Raw genomic sequence first — 20113 nt, forward strand, 5'->3', positions numbered from 1 at the left:
ATGCTTCCACAGATGTGGCACCAGGGCTGATTGTCTCCATCAAGGTTCCTTTAAAACACACTTTAATAAAAAAAAGTATTTAAAAGCTCAATACCACTACATATAAACATATATTTTTAATTTATTTGCACAGCTCTTTAAAAAGTAATCAAAAGCACTTAACATAGGAAATAAGACAATACCAAGAAAATCCATGATAACAATAAGAGATTACTATAAACAGGTGAAGAAAAACCGCATAAAAACGAATGGGTTTTGAATGCGGTTTTGAAATTTGTAAGTGATGTGAAATATCTGAGGTGATTGGGGAGAGAGCTCCAGAGGGACAGGGAAGCAATGGACAGAGCCCTGTTTTGTATTTCACAACCTGGCCACCCAAAAGTTAATTTCATTGATGTATTTTAACAGCCTATTAGGCTAATTCTTCTGCAAAGCATTTTTAAAGATTTATTTATTAGGAACAAAGTTTTTTTGAGTTCCTCACGTGTACTGTATCCAACTATGAACAGAAACAGAAACATGGTTATGTCAACAGTTAACATATGCAATATTTACACAAGATAATTGTGTGTTTTTGATTCAGGACACATTTACCAACTTCACATGTAATAGCCTCCATTCTGGCGGGGATTTGGCCTGCAGGGAGAAGCTGTGAACGTAGGATAGAAGATGTCCAGTGCAAAGGTCTCAATGTAATAGAACTTTTATGAGTCAATTAAGATTGGCTAAACAAATTAGTAACATGATGCTTGCAAATCGAATTTTGTGGATCAGAGCTACAGTGTGTGTAATTTTTAATTTTTAAAAGCCTTTTCTTACTAGCACCAGGGGGCGCTAAAGTCACATCTTTTAAATTGAAAACTGAAAAAGAGGGCAGGGAGCAAGTACTGTATGTAAGCTATACTCTATGATAGTATCATGCTCCAAGGATCATAATGCGTTTAACAAAATCTCTGAATGCATTAGCATCTGAATATTATAACTGAAGCTCTGACTTGATCTTATAAAATGTATTTTTCTGAAGAAAAAAAAAACAGTAGTTTAGTGAAAATGAAATACAGTAGAAGAGTTCATAAAACATATTTTCTGGCATTCACATACATTACTGTATCAACTATTTAACTACTATTTTTACATTAGTTTTTAAGATTGTATGTAGTTGTCTCCATCTTCCAGGGAGCTGTTCTTTTTCTATCATATGTCAATGCATTAAAATGATCTTGCGCAGATTTGCAATGTATCACAGTTGAACACCGAAACTTTTTATCATTGTTGTTGTATGCTAAAACTGTTAAAAGTGTAGATTCATTTGCAAAGTCTTGTCTATGTGGTGTTCAAGCACCGATGAGAATTTCTGACATATCCTGACAACAGATCACACCATTGTGCAGCCTGTCATAAATAACCACGAAAATCTATAATATGTAACACTATGACACAGTACTAACACTGATCTTCTACAACGGAGAAAAAACAAACAAAAATATCTTCCAGGCACTGTTGTGATTTGTCAGCTGAGCTGTTTTTTATTCAAACTTTTTACTGTGGGAGCAATAGCATATTTTAATATACAGCACTATATATAATGTACATGGCCAGTATGTGGAGAAATCAGAGTTAAGATCAGACCCCAATCTCTCTCCCTTTTTGTTAACCTCCTCTTACAGGTAAAATGGGTCGTCACCTATTCGCACAGTGTCAACCCAGTTCACAAATGTATTCAGGTTACTGACAAGGGGAGTGCTTGTAAACCACATATTATATGCCATTCAGCTGTCCCAATTGCCCTTGATAATACTTCCTATTGTCCATATTTCTTTCATACAACACTTCAGATTCTTGTTGACAGCTCCACAGACACTTCAAAACTTGCAACCAGAGGATTATCATTATAAGTGCCTCAAACCTTTATTGTTGGAAAAGTATGGTGTAAATGCATCTATATTCATGCATCATTCTAGTGATGTGATAAACCACATGCAGAAAAAAAAGTAATTAACAATTACCACAGTGCTTAGGTCAGTCTGTCTGCATACCACTTGATGTTTGTTTAGAAGAACCAGTCTGAACCCAAAACATTCACATTTCCATTGAAATCTCCCAATGTGTTCTCTTAAATTCATTGTCTTCAGTCCTAGAGAATATGGCAAAATTCTGGAGCAATTCACAGGTTTTTCACTAGAAACAAGAGAGGGTAGGGTGCAATTTCCAGTAAGTAAAAATAATATAAAAAATCTATAAATATAGGCATATAATGCTAACTTTTAGCAGAGTCCGCAGCAATAGTCAGTCCATCTCACTATCAAACTTCATGACAACAGTTCAAAAATAAGTCACGGCGTGTCCAGATGCCTGTCTTGTTCCGTCTACTCTGCGGAGTGAGCCGACTTAGGGTGGAAGATCAGTCTCAGGTATCGTCCACATCATCGAACCTGTTCATGTATATTCTGATTTGCGGATGTAGTTGGAAGGTACGTAGCCTCGCCGGCCTCCTGCCTCTCCCAGCCACCAGTCTCTGTTGCCGTTCATGTCCTGGAACTCCAGAATCCGCAGCCGCTCATTGGCTGAGATGCTCAGTTCATTGGCACAACGGGCATCGAAGGAGTAGAGCGCGTAATAAATCTAAAAACAAATAAATAAAAAAATAAAGAATCCATTATTATATTGCGATATTCAATATATAAAAACAACATTAAAAATAATTCATATTAATTAACATGAATTAATTAACACAGACATAAAATCACCTTATAAAGTTGTCACAGGTAGCAGACACAGAATAACATTAGCACTTAATTGGAATCCTGTTTCTGGACACCTAACACATTTATGTCCAACATTCACTCTTCTTTTAGCTCTGCTTTTGGTCTCCACCAGCTGATGGAAATGTCTGGCTCTTTAACTGCTAAATGCACCACCTGGTGGTAGTGTCACTAGCACTGTGGCAAACAGCAATGCACCAAATTTCCCCAGGACTGTTTCATTTTTCTACAAACAACAACTCATGCCATCAGAATAATTTAAAAGTGTTTAATGTTAAACTAAAGTTCAACACAATTGTTACTTTATCACTTAATAAATTGTCTGCCCTTGTTTTGGTTTGGTAATGTCTGATTATACACACAAACACAAAAACAGTCAAACAAAATCTCACCTGATGACCATCTAATTCACTGTTGTGTTCTGGTTCTGGTTCTGGTTCTGGCTCCGGCTCGATGTAATCATCTCTGGAGTAAGCAGTCCTCTTCTGGCCAGAATTATCTCCATTTCTCCACTGGTATGAACTGTAGGTTTTGTCTGAGTGTCCATATCGTTGTGAGCGATTGTCTCTGAGTGAAGAATAAGAGTCTGTCTCCGAGAGGTCTGACATCTCCCTCTGGCTTCTGTGACTTGCATAACTTTTATCATACGTGTCTCTGTGCCGGTAAGAAGGCTCCTTGTCTCTGTGACTGGGAGGATTTCGTTGTGTTTGGTCTGAGAATTCCCTGCGGTTCGAGGGATTTCGGGGCGAGGTGCTCATGGAGTTGCTCTGACAGGCAGAGTCAGGGTTGGCTGCATCTCTGTGGTGACTCCTATGAGATGAGGCAGAGTCCAGAGACGGTTGTGGCGATGAATGACTGTGGGGCTGCGAAGTGGAAAAAGTGACGGTGGCCGTTTCCTGGTTAAAAGTCAGTGTGCTGCTGCTGTTTTGGCGGGAGAAAACAGGGGAGGAGCCGCCGTAGCCTGATTCATTGGACGATTGGCTCTCGATGGACACGTCTGACTGGCTCCTGCGTGGGTTGTAGGGTTTGAGAAAGGAGCTGTACACAAAACCCTTGGCGACTGCAAATTAAGACAAGCAAGAGAAGACATGGAAATATATATTATTGCTCCACCATTTTTCCTAAGAGATCAAAATATGTATCTGATCTGTTAAACAGGTCTTGGAGTCCAAATTACTTACCTCCATTATCAATTAGCCAGCGGTTGTTGCTACCCATGGGGTCCTGCTGCTTGATTACACCCACAAGGTCTCCCTCTTGTATAGAAACGTCCAGATCCTGGGCTGCGTTGAAGTTTCTTTCTGCCTGGAAAAGTTTCTCAGGACCATAGAGTACCAGAAGTCCTGCACGGTGCTCATCTGTCTGCATGTTGCAGTTGGGCTAAAAGGAAAAGGTTCATGGTTAGATCACCTTACAGCGGTGAAACTCCTCGTGCATCATTTATTAAAATATGCTATGGCACAAATGAGATGAGAGTTCAACTCACAGGTGCCTGCAGTTGCTTTTTAGGGGCCTGCTTCTCCAGAGTCTTCTTCTCGAAGGGCTTTTTTGCGGACGTGACTGGAGGCAGGTTCTCCGGGCAGAAGCTAAAGCCCTGCAGAAGTTGGAGAACTCGCTCATACTCTTCTTGGAACTGTGCAATCAGGTTGCTCTCTGTTCCAGCTTTGTTAGAAAACTGGAGATAAAAGGTAAAGAAAAAGCAAAAAATAGGTATACTGTCCATAAATATTTATGAAAAACACCCTCATAAACAAAGACACACTCACAACGTGTAGGAGGGGCTTCAGCTCTCCCAGCGTCGTCTTCATGAAGTCTTTCTGAGCCTGAGAGAAAGCCCTCACACAGCCAGTAAACAGCTCCTCCGCCGCACCGTGGAACTTGGGGAGTTCGTCCAGAAGTTGGGCGTTGAGCGCCTCATAGTTGTTGCGTGCTGCCTGAAGCTCATCCTGGACACGGCGGTCCTTCAGGCGGTCGGCGCGCTCCTTGCAGTTGTCGTAGTCCAGCAGCTTGTCAAAGCGCTTTTGGATGAGTTTGTGCGGCCCGGCAAACATGAGGAGGAGCTGCGTGAGAGGGTTGACGACTAAGGCCTCCGTGCGCTCCTTCTGCTCGGGGAATGAGGGAGCGGGGTCAAAGATCTTTCCCAATGCACTTTTACATCAACTGAGTAAGGGTCAAGAGAGGAAGAGGACTTACAAATTGGGTGAACTGTTTGTCACTGATGCAGCGGTGAGCTCTCTGGAAGCGAGCGGGGTCGAGGATGCTGCGCTCTGTGTAGATGTCAGAGAAACTGATGGCTGCCAAGACATTCACAGACGCCGACTCCTGAAGAGATTTAAGAATTATTAAATGTATATTTTTATTACAGACAATGAAAATATGGCCCATGAAACATACTGTCATAAGTATATGATTAAGAACTTAATTACTTACACACATCACAATTTTGGAAACACTTAATTTGCAATTAAAAATGGCATGAATCAGGCGAAGAAAGCATGTTTAATTTCAGGTTCTCATGTGGTGAAAACCGCAAAGGCACTGAGTCATTGGAGTTTATCATGTTATTGTGGCAAATGTTCCTACCCTTATGTGTTGCAGGTACAAGGAAATGTCCCTGACAAAAGACTTGATGAGTCTCTCCTGTAGCCTGAACCTCTTCTCAGCCTCATCAAATGCTTCGTCTTTAATCTGAGAAAAATGACAGGAGAGAAAGAGAAATCAGAAACGGCAAACACGTCTTTATTCACAACATTCAGGCAGTCTTCCACTTAGGTTAAGAACTGAGCTAGGAGCAGTGTTGTACCTGGGGTGAGATTCCTGTGAGGTGCTTGAGGTGGCTGCTGACTCGGTTGGATTTTTTGATAATGGAGTGCATGCTCAGCTTAGAGATCTTGTCAATGAACGTCTCCTCGTCACCTTTCCTGTACTTCACCACTGTGAACAGCAAAGAGCGAGAGAGAGAGAGAGAACGGTTCAGACTGTGTACTGGACAAAAGTAGCAAAAGAAGACTAAAATCAACCAGGCTTTAAAGGTTCTTTTACCAAGGTCCTTCCTGCGCTTGTATTCGTTGATGTTTCCGTTGATCTCTTTGACGGCCTGCAGAGCCTGGGTCAGCTGGGGCCTGTCGTGGTGGCTCTCCGGCGTGGCCCCCAGCAGCTCCATCAGCAGCAGTGGGTAACGCATGACCCGCTGCACCGGCTTGATTAAGAAAGAGCCGAGGTTGATGTAATTTGTCTTCCCCCTGAAAAAAGTGACACAGACAGCAGACAGGGTTTGGTCAAAAAGGAAAAACGAGAGAATGTGAAGTGTGAGAGAATCACACAGTCAGCAGTCCACCCACTATTACAGTCACAGCTATCGAATTACGATGATGAGAAAAGTTTATTCCCATGTTCATGTAACACATGTCTCTGTATCATGTGGATTGTATGATCCAATGATATGTATCCATCATCACATATACATACATATTCTGATGATGACCAATACAGTTTTTGGGAGACATTAAAGAACAGGAAAGGCACAATAAAAAAAAATGATTTGCTTAGTTGTAATGCAATCTAGAGGACAAATGAATTAAGCTGCAACAATTTAAATTGCACATTGTGGTTGTTAACTGCCAAAATATGATATGTCGTCTGCATGGAAGCCAATTGCCAATATTTATTATAATATTATTACTTGCTATTGACATTTGTGGAGGAAAACACATGTAATTTCACATGTTTAATGGTGTTTATGGTGGATATCTGGTTACCAGAGTTTCACCTGACCAGCAAGTAAGAAGCGATGAATCAAAAACATATCTTCTGTATCTTCATGATACAACATTCTCATGAAAATGAGAAAAGATACAATATTGACTACATCTGTTATTCTAAATTGCATTTGCTGTTTTTGTCCAGAAGATGGCATCAAATGTGTTACTCTGCCCATCCACAGAAGAGGAGGAGGAGAAGAAAAGGAGAACATGTTGAATTTTTTTGTTCACATTAGTGTACAGGATTCACATGCACATGCAAACACGAACACCAAAATATGAAGTCCATCTCAGTCCAGGGAAGGACAATGAGGTGGCAAAATTTTTAGAGTTTTCCACAGCACACACTTGGATTCTTTTTTTGCCATCACACAGAGTAAACACACACACAAACATGCACACGTAATTTCCAGGGGGGGTTAGTGACCAAAAGGCATGATTCTCATGCTGGAAATCATGACGACTTACCACTTGCGATATATGGCCCTGTTGAAAGGAAGGTTGGGAAGAGATAGAAAGATAACAAAAACAGGATTTATAAACCTCTGATACTTTCAGACTTTCATGTCCAATTTTCCCACAACTCTAAATTCTGCAGAACTCAAAAGGAGGTATTTGCCTTTGCGTAGACTAAATCCTAAAGTCATTTCACTTCAACTTTGAAGCTCAATTCAACAGTCAAGCCAAATGCGCCCCCGGTTGTTATGGTTTTGTTTTGTGAATTCTCTCATAAAGCTGGACAGAGACCCAGTGCGGCAGTAAAACGTGGCAGGTTCTAGAAGGTGGCAGAACACATGACCTTTTTAAATATGAATAGATTGAAACAGACACGCACACACACTTAAGAGTGTTGTTTTCCTGATGAGGCTAGCTATGGGTAACTTATAAAACGACTTGAAAAACTGTAAGTCAACAGAAAAAAAGCAACTGAAAACAACGTCAAGTCAATAACGTATTGGCAGTTTGCATAGTTTGAGCTGTACATTAAACATTTCTTCTTGGAAGCAGCACCCTTTTTTTCCCTTCTAAGGCTCTCGGTCTTACAAAACCTGTGTTTACCTTCAAACACAGATTGATGACTTTATTATACAGAAACAACAGAGTCACTGCAGGTATCTGAGTCACTGATGGTGAAACTAGACAGGTAAAACCAGATTGGGTGCATTATTTGAATGCTCCACATTACTGAGTGCTACAAGAACACTATGAGATGGAGCGTGCACACGGCAAGAGAGAGATAAAGGTGGCTTAAAATCTGCCTTTAGTTTTCTGTTAAGTGAAAACATGTCTCAGACTGAAAAGGTATTTCTTCTGTTTAAAAATTTACTGCGACTGCGCTTCTCTATCATCACTTGCCCACGCATCACAGTTCAAAGTCTGCAAGAGAAACCCAGTCATAAATTAATTCCATGTGAATATCAGCTAATAGGAAACTTTACTGTAGTCTTGAACTCCATAACATGACAAAACATTTACTTGATGACGGTATGACTCCATTTTAAAATTATCCTACTGAAAGACCCACTTAAAATACACACGCTGTATCAGTACAGTTACTTTTTCACTTCCTACACACACAATACATGAATAAAGCATTTTATAGTTAATGTTTTACTTTTAAAGTGTAAATTTGATTGAGGTGGCCACTCTTGCTTTGTTTTCATGCTTTTAAAAACACACAAACATGCACGTTTGTGGTAACTTGCGTGCAAAAGGTCAAACACACAGGTCAAAACTAAAAATTGTACAGTGACCCTTTTTCAGACCGTTTTTTTTGTCCTGTCAGTGACCCACCTCAGTCTCTCCAGACACTCCAACACGTGGCGCTGGATGCTTTCGTCTTTCTCGTAGCTCTCCAGCAGAGAGATGGCATCATCGTGGTTCTGGCAGTAGATCTTGTACACCTCCTCCAGCTCAGCTTTGAAGTCCAGAAATACCTTTCCTGAGAGCAGAGGGTACAGAAAGGTAAGGTCACATGCTCATTTAAAAAAGGGAAACAGGTGAAAGTCGGGAAAGTTGGTGCAGAGAGAAATCTCAACTGTTTGAGGGCAATACAACTTAACCTGTGACAATGATCTCTGTGGTTATTTTTTCTACTGAACACAATATCTCAAACATTACTTCACATTATTATCCTTCGGTTTACTTCCTGTAACGCTGGCTTTTTTTCCAAAATGTTTTCAAAATCTTACTCAGCCAATAAAATTTGATCAGGTGACAGTTTATGGTTGAGACATGAATAAAGTACATGTACAAGTAGCATGTAGAAAGAAGCCGCCTGATTGGACTGTGGGCAAAGTGTGGGAGAAATTTTATAAGATATACTGTATGTATCTTTTAAAAAGTGGCATATTACCTATAGAGTCTGTTTCCTGCAGTGTATCAAACAGGCGCTTTGACAGGTCGATCACAGAGCCAATGTTGCCAAAGAGCCCATCAAAGTCCACATTCTTCACCTTTAGGAAATGCAGATAGAAAGTGTTAAAACAGTGATAAACGTTCCTCTGCGCTGTTGACTGATACACATGGAGCTAAAAACATTAGTATCCTGTTTGTGAGTGCTTTTTTTGGAGTGTCTTGGTAATGTTTTGCTTATGTAACACATAAAACACAATGTCTTTGATTTGGAAAATAAGGGAAGCCCATATCTCTAAAAAACTGATTATGCTAGCTGGAGTACTCAGAGACAAACTGGAATACTATTGTAGATAAACACTTTATCTAGGTTTCTGATCACTCTCTGCTTTGTTCACAGGTGCCGCCTCCATTCAAGTAATAGTTCAGTAGTAGTTGGTCAGTAGAAGAAAAAGTAAAATGACTACCCATGTTAGCTGAATTAAAAGTGAAAGTTTCACCGTGCTCTCACGGTCCTACACTGAATTACCTATTTGATAAAGAAAATAAATCCGGCAAAGGGGTAAATGCAGCAGAGTCCAGGCAGTCAGAAATGTATACTCAGTATACTGTATACAGAGAGATGAATAACCAGGTTTCTCTACAGTAAGTTCCATGTAAACATCATATCCCAGCCTCCAAGCTATGACATAAACATACTTACTTTGTTCCTTCTATTTATTTAAGCTGTCTTTAAGTTTGTCTTGTATTTGCCAAGTGCTTCTCTCGACACCCGGACATGGTCGAGTTCAGCAGCACAATATTTACATCCCGTTACCTGTTTCTTCTGCAGAGGCATGATGATCTCCTCGACACACATCTCCAGGTCTTTGATGTAGTCCTTCTCCGTCTGCAGCAGCTCCTCGATCACCTTTGACCTTTTCTCCATCATCCTCAGCGTGGGATCCTCTGTGCCCATGCCGGCGGCAGGGGTGGAGTCCGGGATCGGGATGGAGTCCAGGGGTTTGGGTTGGGACGACAAGAGTGTCATCTCTGGAAAGCCAGCAAAGGAGATAGATTTAGATCCGTCTGAATTGAATTGAAAACATCTTCAAATTTATTGTAATATTTTTGATTAAACAGCATTTAAGACAAATCAATTAATTTCATCTCAAAAATTTATCAATTTCTGCACATTAATAGCCATGAAACTGGGTTAAACACAAAGCTTGTTCTGGCAAAAAAAAAAAAAAGTGACACAACAGGGTTATTCTGAAGACGACAAAAAGGGAAAGAACAAACAGAAAATGTTCACAGCCCATGTGTCTCCATTCATTGTATCCAAATATACTCCTGCCTGCCCACCCACCCAGTCCGCCCATTTACTCTCTGTCTTGTCTGACTAGCTTTTGATCACTGTCTCTGCCATCACTCTCTGGGGGAGCCTGGGACTGGAGGGAGAGCCCCTATCATGCACCACTGCGTTTTATGAATGGACCCAAAACTGGAGTGGACTCAGGCTCTTTGTGTGTGGCACAATGGCCTGTGACAGTAACTACAGACAGGCTCTCAGGGATCGGACAGATATTAAAAGACAAGGCAGTTAGAGGGGGCCGAGGGAGGAGAGATAACAGTACTGGAGAGTGATGATACATGTAGTCCAATATCTAACACACAGAGTTGGGCTGGATACAAAAATATATCTGCTATTTGTCTCTTTAAATACTCTAATAAAACGAAAAGTGACAATGAATTAAATCACACTAACAAGCATTGTTTGTGTATCCAAAGCCTGATACAGCTTATTCCCTTGTGCCATAGACCTCCATTGTCATCCAAAAACTATTAAAACCATATTAATAAGCTGCACTGTGGGACGTGCTGAGATGTTCCTTCATTACCATGAATACGGGTACCATGGTTTATTTGAAGTCGAATCCCACATACACCATCCTTCTGCTGTAAATACACACAAATACGCAGAAAATAGTTCCCAAAAGGATGTACTGACAAAAATATGTTTTTTTGTTTTCTGTTCATCTGTTTCTCCGTTTTGGTTTTAAAACAACAACATACAAAAAAGACTTGTTTTTTTCAATTCAGTTTTGAAACGAAATAATCAAAGAACAAACCATACACAGATTAAAGTCTTTCTCAACCAATAAAAATGGTTCAAAGTACAAAGTACACAGCACAGCATGTAGAATGCCACACAATTAGACTGTGGGTGAAAAAATTACTTTATATGATATGCAGCTCTTAAAAACCTGGCTCCTTACCAACAGGGACTGCTCTGAGGTTACTAAGTATGATGACATGGACTACTACAATGTTGGTTTTGGTCTTTTCATGGATTTATTGGCAATAACAAAACTATATATTATTATCCTTTAAGCATGACTGCGAGATGTTGTGGAGGAAAAGCAGCAGCATTTACTTTGCACTATAAATTAGAGTCACATATTCAGAGTGGATCAGCCAGATATTTCGAGGAACACTGATTAAAGATCTGATGCAGAAAGTGCTGCGTTGTGTTGACGGATGAGGGTGATGTCACCCTTGCTACTCGAGCAGATGCTGTCGGAGGCTAATGACGTTAACTCTGCTTACCCTCGCACTTGCAAATACTTGTATGCTACACGCACACAGGCAGACTGCTGCAGAATCACAGTTTTGCTTAAATCACAGTTACGTCCATTTGAAAACTTATTTCCTAAGTGGGACCACTTACCATGACAAATACCTACTTCTCATGAGAGTATTAAGCTAAGATCAAATATAGAGCCTTGCAAAACTTGACTGCAAAGTTTTTACATTTTGAGTCAACCATTTCAAATACATTATACACTGCTCAAAAAAATAAAGAGAACACTTAAACAACACAATGTAACTCCAAGTCAATCACACTCCTGTGAAATCAAACTGTCCACTTAGGAAGCAACGCTGATTGACAATCAATTTCACATGCTGTTGTGCAAATGGAATAAACAGGTGGAAATTATAGGTAATTAGCAAGACACCCCCAAATAAAGGAGTGGTTCTGCAGGTGGTGACCACAGACCACTTCTCAGTTCCTATGCTTCCTGGCTGATGTTTTGGTCACTTTTGAAATGCTGGCGGTGTTTTCACTCTAGTGGTAGCATGAGACGGAGTCTACAACCAATACAAGTGGCTCAGGTAGTGCAGCTCATCCAGGATGGCACATCAATGCGAGCTGTGGCAAGAAGGTTTGCTCCATCCATCACAGACTGTCCAGGAGTTGGCGGATGCTTTAGTCCAGGTCTGGGAGGAGATCCCTCAGGAGACCATCTGCCACCTCATCAGGAGCATGCCAAGGCGTTGCAGGGAGGTCATACAGGCATGTGGAGGCCACACACACTACTGAGCCTCATTTTGACTTGTTTTAAGGACATTACATCAAAGTTGGATCGGCCTGTAGTGTGGTTTTCCACTTTGATTTTGGGTGTTACTCATTCAACTATGTAAAGAAAGGAGTATTTAATGAGATTATTTCATTCATTCAGATCTAGGATGTGTTATTTTAGTGTTCCCTTTATTTTTTTTGAGCAGTGTATGTTGTGAATTGTCTGATCCTTGGGACACCTGCCTTTTGTCTCCCTCCCACCCTGACCTCATTCCCATCTCTCTCCCCTCCCCTCTCTCTCTTCACGTGAGTCAGATAAAGCTCGACTAAAGGAGCTTTTCTCACCGCTTGCACCGTGTCGCCCTGCAGCATCCGCCGATGCTGCTCTGCCAACATCCAGCTCTCAAGCATTCCCCCACTGATGAGAAACTAGGTTCACTAATGGGTTTTAAAAGTCAACACAATGCAAAGAGAGACAGAACACAAAAGACTTAAATTAAGAATTTAATTGGAAACAATTGGCCTATTCCCATGTTTGCATGTTTGATCCTCTACTCACACACACCAACATCATGTGCTCCACTTCACATGCTTAAATACGGGGTCATTTCCATCATAACCAACCTGTGAAACCGCATGACCAGATTTTGACCCACTTCTATGGAATTCCACTTTTCTTTGTCCTGTGAAGTTTCATAGAAAGAGGCTACAGGCATTTTACACTTGTTTGCACAATTGTACGTACACACACACACACACACACACACACACACACACACACACACACACACACACACACACACACACACACACACACACACACACACACACACACACACACACACACACACACACACACACACACACACACACGAGGCTTGAAATGCTTAAAAGTACAATTCATTCATTTCAAATACAATGTACAGCAACACTGCCATTCAGTTGTTAGTGATCGAGAATTTATTCCAAAATATTCTACGTTTGATTGAATATGAAGGAAACACATTAAGTGCCTTGCCTAACACACACTCACAGGTGCCCATGACGTTAGCTGTAACATAAGAATCTCGGCATGTGGAACAGGATCTGCCTTTGTCACTCAGTCTGCAGCAACAGGTAACACCCACATAACTATCACTTAGTGTCTACTGAATCACACAACTGTGACCGGATGCCAGCAATCAGAGAAGCTAATCACTTAGTAGACACAAAAACATGCTGCTGAAAACCTTAATATGGCATCAAGTGTTCAAAATATAGTGTTTCATGAAGTATTAATCACAATAAAACGATACCACAAATTGTTCCCCCTTGTTGGGAATGTTTTTCAGGTGTGATTCGATTTTAAATCTGCTGTTCTTTCATTACAGTAAAGCTGTGGTCTGTCTGCAAACACCTGTTGATCAACATATACGACCGACAGAACACAGACAGACCTGTTTCTGAGAGGAACAACTGCTATGTGACAAAAACAAAACACCTCTATAGCTTATACTACACTAAATCAAAAAAGGTGTGTGTTGCATTTTCTGGACAGAAATCACAGTACTGTTCTCATGATCTTGCCATGCCATGAAAACATTTGACAGGTTTGGTCATTATGTGCTGCATACAGTAAGTCTTGGGTGTAAACAGTATATTTAAACACACACACACACACACTGTAGAATTGGTGTGACACGAATGCAACTGGTTATCGAATGATCAACTCTTTATGGGGAGCGAACATCTAGGGAAAACAGGGGTGATGGTTCTGCAGGGGGCTCGGGGTGTCTGTACAGAAACTCGGCAGCATGAGTGTTAGTAAATGACTTGCATTCCAATGGTGACCTGGTTCCACATATTAGAGGGTTTGGAAAATAAAACAAAGAGGCTGCCTATGTAATCTCTTGGAGTATACAGGCTTATGGGTTATATGGGCTAATGAAGGCAGAGACACTGTGGCCCTTTGATTCTCTCCCTTCACTAAATATCTCCCTATCCAAATGAAAAAGCATTTTATTAATTTGATTAATGGATTGTCATCTGATTCTTTATTAATCCTTTTCTGATAAAAAAGTTTAGAGTAAAGTTCTATAGAATTATGTTGGTTTTACTGCCTTTTATGGAGCAAAAACTGAGCTACTGCATATATACAGGAAATTTCACACAAATGCAAATAACAAAAATGTAAATAAAGATTCCCCTATTTAAAACTCATTTGAACACAAACTCAGAGATTTTGTGTCCCAGCTTTAAGTCACTGTGTGTAATGCAGACATCAACAGGTGGAATCAGTATCGTATACAAGTATAGTAGATCAGAGCAGAGCAGAGTAGAGCAGAGCCTGTTTCCAAAAAGCAGGTTCACAGAGTCCAGTAAAACCTGGAGCAGCTCTTTTTACATCTGAACATGTTCCAGATTTGGGAAGCTTTGGAGATTTACTCACTATAACCTGCTTCTTGGAACAGGAGCCTCAATGCTTCACAGGAATCAGACAATTTGTAAATGGTTTCTATTTGGAACCACTTCTCGATTTCATTCCGACACCTTATGAATCATTGTAGTTACAAATACACAGCAGACTGGATTACTGGGACAGTCACAACAGGGAGTGTCCTTAATAGCACTATTAAATGACGTGCGCCAGACAACATCTCTCACTATACTGCACCCTCTACCTTCTCAGTATGACTACAGTCACAGTCACACCTGGATGCATTAGCATAGGTCATTAAGGATTTAACAAAAAAAAACAAGTTAGAGGAAATAAGGTGCCACAAACAAATAACAGCTTAGTCAGAACACATGGCTGAAAGGCCCAAAGATTACGGAGATGGTGACTTTATTTATGGTTCATATGTATTGTCTCATTTGTATGAAAACCATTAATGTATGTTTTTCAGCTTTCTTTTGCTTAGTTTGTTATGCAAGTTGGACCTAACCCAAAGAGTAAGACGCCCTTGGACATTTACCACTTTACTTTAATGCGTGCAATGATGCTCATAATATTCGTTAAGATTTTAATTTGGTATCACAGAAAAACGGATTTGGTGCTACAATGTCCATCTGGGATTGGTTTAAGTTTTGGAAAGGCGAAAAACTGATCAATGAATGGCATCTTAATGATTACAGATTTAATTTTACAGTCCCTTATTAATGCCTTTCTACCATATACTCAAAAAACTCAATAAACACACTGGTGACATTGACACCATTCACTGGTGCGTTCTTTCCATAGCAATAGATTTTCACACGGACAAAAAGAGAGCGAGAGAGAAGATGATGAGGTTTCACCCACCTGCTGCTCGCAACTTTCTTCAAACCACTTCAAAAAGCCCACACCCCCACCACATACACATATAATGGTTCAAACAACACCACCCATTCTACGATAGTCCATTGTCAATCTGAAGTCCAGCTCCTGAGCCTTGTAGAGGACTGCGCGTCCCGCTGCAAAAATTCCCATTCCAGAAATCCAATTACCATGAGAATGGATGGGAACCCACCATCATTAAACACAAACACGCACACACACCAGGGAAGACACCCCTCTGGCAGACAATAAAACCTGGAGCTGGACTTTGTGCTGCATGAACAGATGTCCTGCTTCAACATGCTATGTCCCAAATCCATACCACAACCGTCACAGTATACTGTGTTAGCAGCAAGATACCGGCTGAACCCATTTTATACAAACAGGAATTGATATAATACGTGTGATGTTGGATGTGAATCAAACTGTAACTTTGAAAGACTACTGCAAATGAATCGTCACAAAGAGACAACTAAATGTCTCTTGTGTTGCTTTTCTTTGTTTAAAATATATTTTACAGCTGTTTTACAACTACCCACAACATTTAACATGTTTTTCTGCTGTTTTCCTCCCCCATTTACCCTCACATTGGTGGGTGTAAAGACATGACTACATACACCAAACCTGCTTAGGATTAGTATGTAGTATGGGAGTGGGACAATTTCACAGTTGTGACCTGATGTACTCATGCTACATCTCAGCCTATTTTACAGTTGCATTGCTAGATCTGGCATGACAAAATTCTTTTCTGTGGATAACAACATATCCTGAATGACCCAGAATCACCCCTTGTTGATCTGCTCGTGCCTTGTCTCCCTTTTTAATGCTGCACTTTTCTTTTCCGAGTTGTAAAGTTGCATGAACAAAGACAAATGTACCTACAGGTACAAATGAAGTAACCTGAACCTGAACTTTGGCTACTGTAACATTTCTTAGGGGTCATGCTGAGTAGGACAGGTCCAGCGAAATATATTCCAGTTCTGTGAAGACTCCGTTTTGCGTTTCACAGTCTACTGACACCTGACTCTCCCTCAGGCTGAATCCTATCAAAATTATGATGCCTAGATTCAACATATTCCTCTCAACCCTCCCAAGTTAGTTTGCAGTTATATATTTTAACTCTTTTATATAATCTACCATACAAGTAATCTCAAGAATAATCTTTATTTTTTTTCTCTTTAGAAATTACTTTGTAGCAAATCCAGTTTTTAACGTAACACTCCTCATATACTCTTCACAGTGTGTAGTCAGCGTGCTACACTAATAGCTGTGCAAAGTCAAAAGTTTGCCCCGAACAAAGCGCTTTAAGGTCAGACACAATCAATGCTGTGTGTTTTTCTGCTCCAGAGTTCACAGCAGAACGCACAGTCGCCATGGCAACACAAATAGCGGGGGCCCTACTTCATATCATGCCAAGTTTTGGAGAGCAGGGTGGGGCTTTGCTGAAGTAATCACACGGGCAAGTCTGTGTGAGTGTGTGTTCAGACATGAAGTGTACTGGAGAATAAGTTCACACAAGCTATACTAGCAACAGTATTTACCTAATAACATGCAAGCCAGGACTAGCAATTCATACTGGATGTTTTAAAAAAACAAAATCCATGACGCTGGTAACTGGCAGAAGTTATGAGAGCACAGGGAATGTAAGCATTAAAAAGACACTTAAAGGGCTTCAAACTGTTTCCCTTTCACACGTTCACTTTTGTGTTAACTCCAAATACATTGCTTTGTAGAAAAAAAACACAATCTTAAATTTTCTTATTGAATCATCCATTTGAGTAAGCATGGGGGCTTTTGTTTGGCTACACCCCCAGCCTTTTGTCCATTTTTGTACCAACAACTGTCACACCAGGTAGAATGTCACTTAAAAATGGAGAAAGGGGAGTTTATTCAGTGACATGCCATCTTGTTTATCTCTTTTAGGGGTCATATGTCAAAAGGTCACATTCCTGCTCCTGGCAGAATTGCACAGCAACCTTGTATGTAATACTGCTGGGAGTTCCTGGTAATTATGACCCCTCCCTTCAAATTACACAAGTCATTTTAAAAGCAGGTCGTGTGCTGATACATGTAGCATTCAGAATGTGATTTTCTCCAGACCTAATCCTGTGTTTAGTGTCCGCTATCGGACACCAAGATATACAACTCTTCTTGTTTCCAGGTGGATAAGGCTGCAGTCTAATTAACAAGTTGAATAAATAAATTGCTACAATGCTGCATGGGAAATGGGACCAAGATTGTGATCTCTGGCTTCCTTGGAATTTCTCATTTCGTCTCATTTCTATATCCAATTACTTCAAGAGACCATCAGTTTTGCATATGTGCAGAGCACGCATCAAGAGGAAACAAAACCATCAAGTGAGAGACCTACTTAACTAAAAAGCTGTAACTTCGTCAAATTAATGGAGAAGGAGAGGACAATGAATCTATTAGGTCCCAACGCTGCTGTGGTGATAAAACACTGGTGCGACAACATAGTATAAAAAAAAAAGAAACATTTGAGGAAGGAAAACCAGTCAATCACAATACATTTTCTCCCGTTTCTACATGTTTACAGTCTGACTATTGCCTAAGAGACAATTGCATGTGTGAGAAAATTTCCTCCTTCCAGACAACCTGTGTGTGAGAACTGCCTTGAGACTTTGAGATGACTGAACTAGCTGCATTATATCTGTTGCGAATTTTAGGACAAGTAAAAACAAGGATCTGCCTGAGGACTTTAAGAGTTTTCCCACAATGAAGACAAGGGTGACGAAATGTTTTCTTTATATTCCTTAAAATACAACACCACATTTAACAAATTACTCTTATAGACAAAAGGTAAGCTTCTTATTGTAAACAATCAACCAAAATTGGATTTTTTTTTGCTCTGTGCAACTGTAATATTTAATAAACTAAACTAGACAAACACTAACTAGATTATAAGGCTTGCAATTGCTCTAAAATGAAACCAGCATTAGTAATTATCTCAATAACTTTAAATAATAAATAAATTTAAAATGAAAACATAAACTGATATTGGAAATGCAAGTGGTGAAGTGGCTTTGTTTATACAGCCAGTGTTTGAGATTGGCACCTTATTTACTTTACAAGCGTCTTCAAGAGTCTTCGCCACTTTAGCACAGAGGACAGTAAAATGATCACTCCATGTATGAACATGTAAATAAATTAGTTCCCAGAGCTAATGTCACGACAGCCAAGATCAATATCTTTACCTACTGTGCCAGTTAGTACACACCAAATATAACAACTGCGGAAGCTTTTACCACAAAGTGTACTGGCCTGCTGACTTATTTGCTTGCCAGCAGTGAGATAAGACGTATTTAGAGCAATTTTGTGTGGACGAACTGAGATCCTGTCCAAAGATTTTCTGTCTTAACTCCTAACTCCCCCAACCCCACCTCCGTCCCGCTTCCCACCAATGGTAGCAACTCCTAAAGGATTACAGAGGACAACAAAGAATACGCTGGATGACGTCAAGTTACTCACACACAGACACTGTCCCTACAGCAGAAGACATTTTTTTAAAGTTCAAGAGTGAGTCAATAAACAGAAATCCGGGTGCATATTTACACCATTTTTACAGGTTTCAAACAATAAGCAGGTTTAAGGCAAACTGTTAAGCTATCTTAACAAATAAATAAATAAATAATCTATTCCTGCAAAAAACACCAAAACACACACATAAAGTTCATAATAAAAATCATAACTAGCCCTATATCATGCATGTCAGATGAAAGCAGCTGCTCAATTCAGTTTTTTAGATCCAGAGACTGGTCTAGCATCTAATACTGGATTACTGAGAACAAAGACCCTTATACACGGTCAAGGCCCATCTCAAAAAGCCACGACCGTCACCTCACTGTCACTGAATCACGGCGTAAGCCCAATAAGCACTGCAACAATACGGCCTAATGTTTTTAGCCATGCAATCAAATGCTTTACTCAGGGCAAACCCCTGACAGAGCCAAAACAGTTTAACAAGATTAAAGAATGACAAGACACTGCAGAGGCAAGTGTGCATGTGTGTGTGTGTGTGTGTGTGTTTTGAAAAATGGCGTCATCTCTCAATTGAGCCTCCAAGGTCCCAGCGTGCATGTGCACACAATCAGACGTACACACTCTAAGTATCAGTCTAGTTATGCAGTGAAGGAGTCAGGCTAGTACTGGCCACCGCCTGGCACCAGACAGACCCCCACCCTCCACTCACCATGCTGACGCTAGGGATTAATACTTGGACTCCCAAAATGGATGTGTGGTGGGGGCTGATGTGGACTATGTGTGTGCGGCCGTGCGTGTATGGCTTGTATGTGTGTGAGTTTGTAGGTGACTGGGGGAGGGGTCGTGGTGCGCCACCTGCTTCTTCTCAGACACAATGAAGTGAGCAGAAGAGTGCTCTCTCTTTCTTCGATTCCTCATGAAACACACTCGCGCACAAACAAACGCACACACGTTCCGCTACTTTCTGATGTTGTATTAGTTGTTTTTTGTCTTTACAAAGCATATTTATCAGTATGCCCGAGTGAACCCCAATCATCTCACGCCATGTTCACTTTGTTACAGGTGATGACATCATTGTCATAACGCTGGGTATTTA

At 40.5% G+C, this 20113-nt stretch overlaps 1 protein-coding gene across 1 annotated transcript in view; it reads right to left on the reverse strand.

Moving 5' to 3' along the window:
- Positions 1–1500: 1500 nt before the first annotated feature.
- Positions 1501–20113, reverse strand: part of LOC119916411 (dynamin binding protein) — a gene marked incomplete at its 5' end in the record, with an annotated part of 29981 nt that continues 11368 nt past the window's right edge. Inside the window, 13 exon segments of the mRNA XM_038736409.1 lie at positions 1501–2622; positions 3155–3822; positions 3944–4142; positions 4249–4437; positions 4529–4864; positions 4956–5084; positions 5346–5450; positions 5566–5696; positions 5805–6004; positions 6992–7009; positions 8318–8465; positions 8880–8979; positions 9696–9910. Of these exon segments, the coding sequence (XP_038592337.1) occupies positions 2437–2622; positions 3155–3822; positions 3944–4142; positions 4249–4437; positions 4529–4864; positions 4956–5084; positions 5346–5450; positions 5566–5696; positions 5805–6004; positions 6992–7009; positions 8318–8465; positions 8880–8979; positions 9696–9910 (2624 nt within the window).

This window comes from Micropterus salmoides, unplaced genomic scaffold (genome assembly GCF_014851395.1).
Source record: "Micropterus salmoides isolate LMB-PRFRI ecotype aquatic unplaced genomic scaffold, ASM1485139v1 Ms_hic_scaffold_21, whole genome shotgun sequence".
Lineage (NCBI taxonomy): Eukaryota > Metazoa > Chordata > Actinopteri > Centrarchiformes > Centrarchidae > Micropterus > Micropterus salmoides.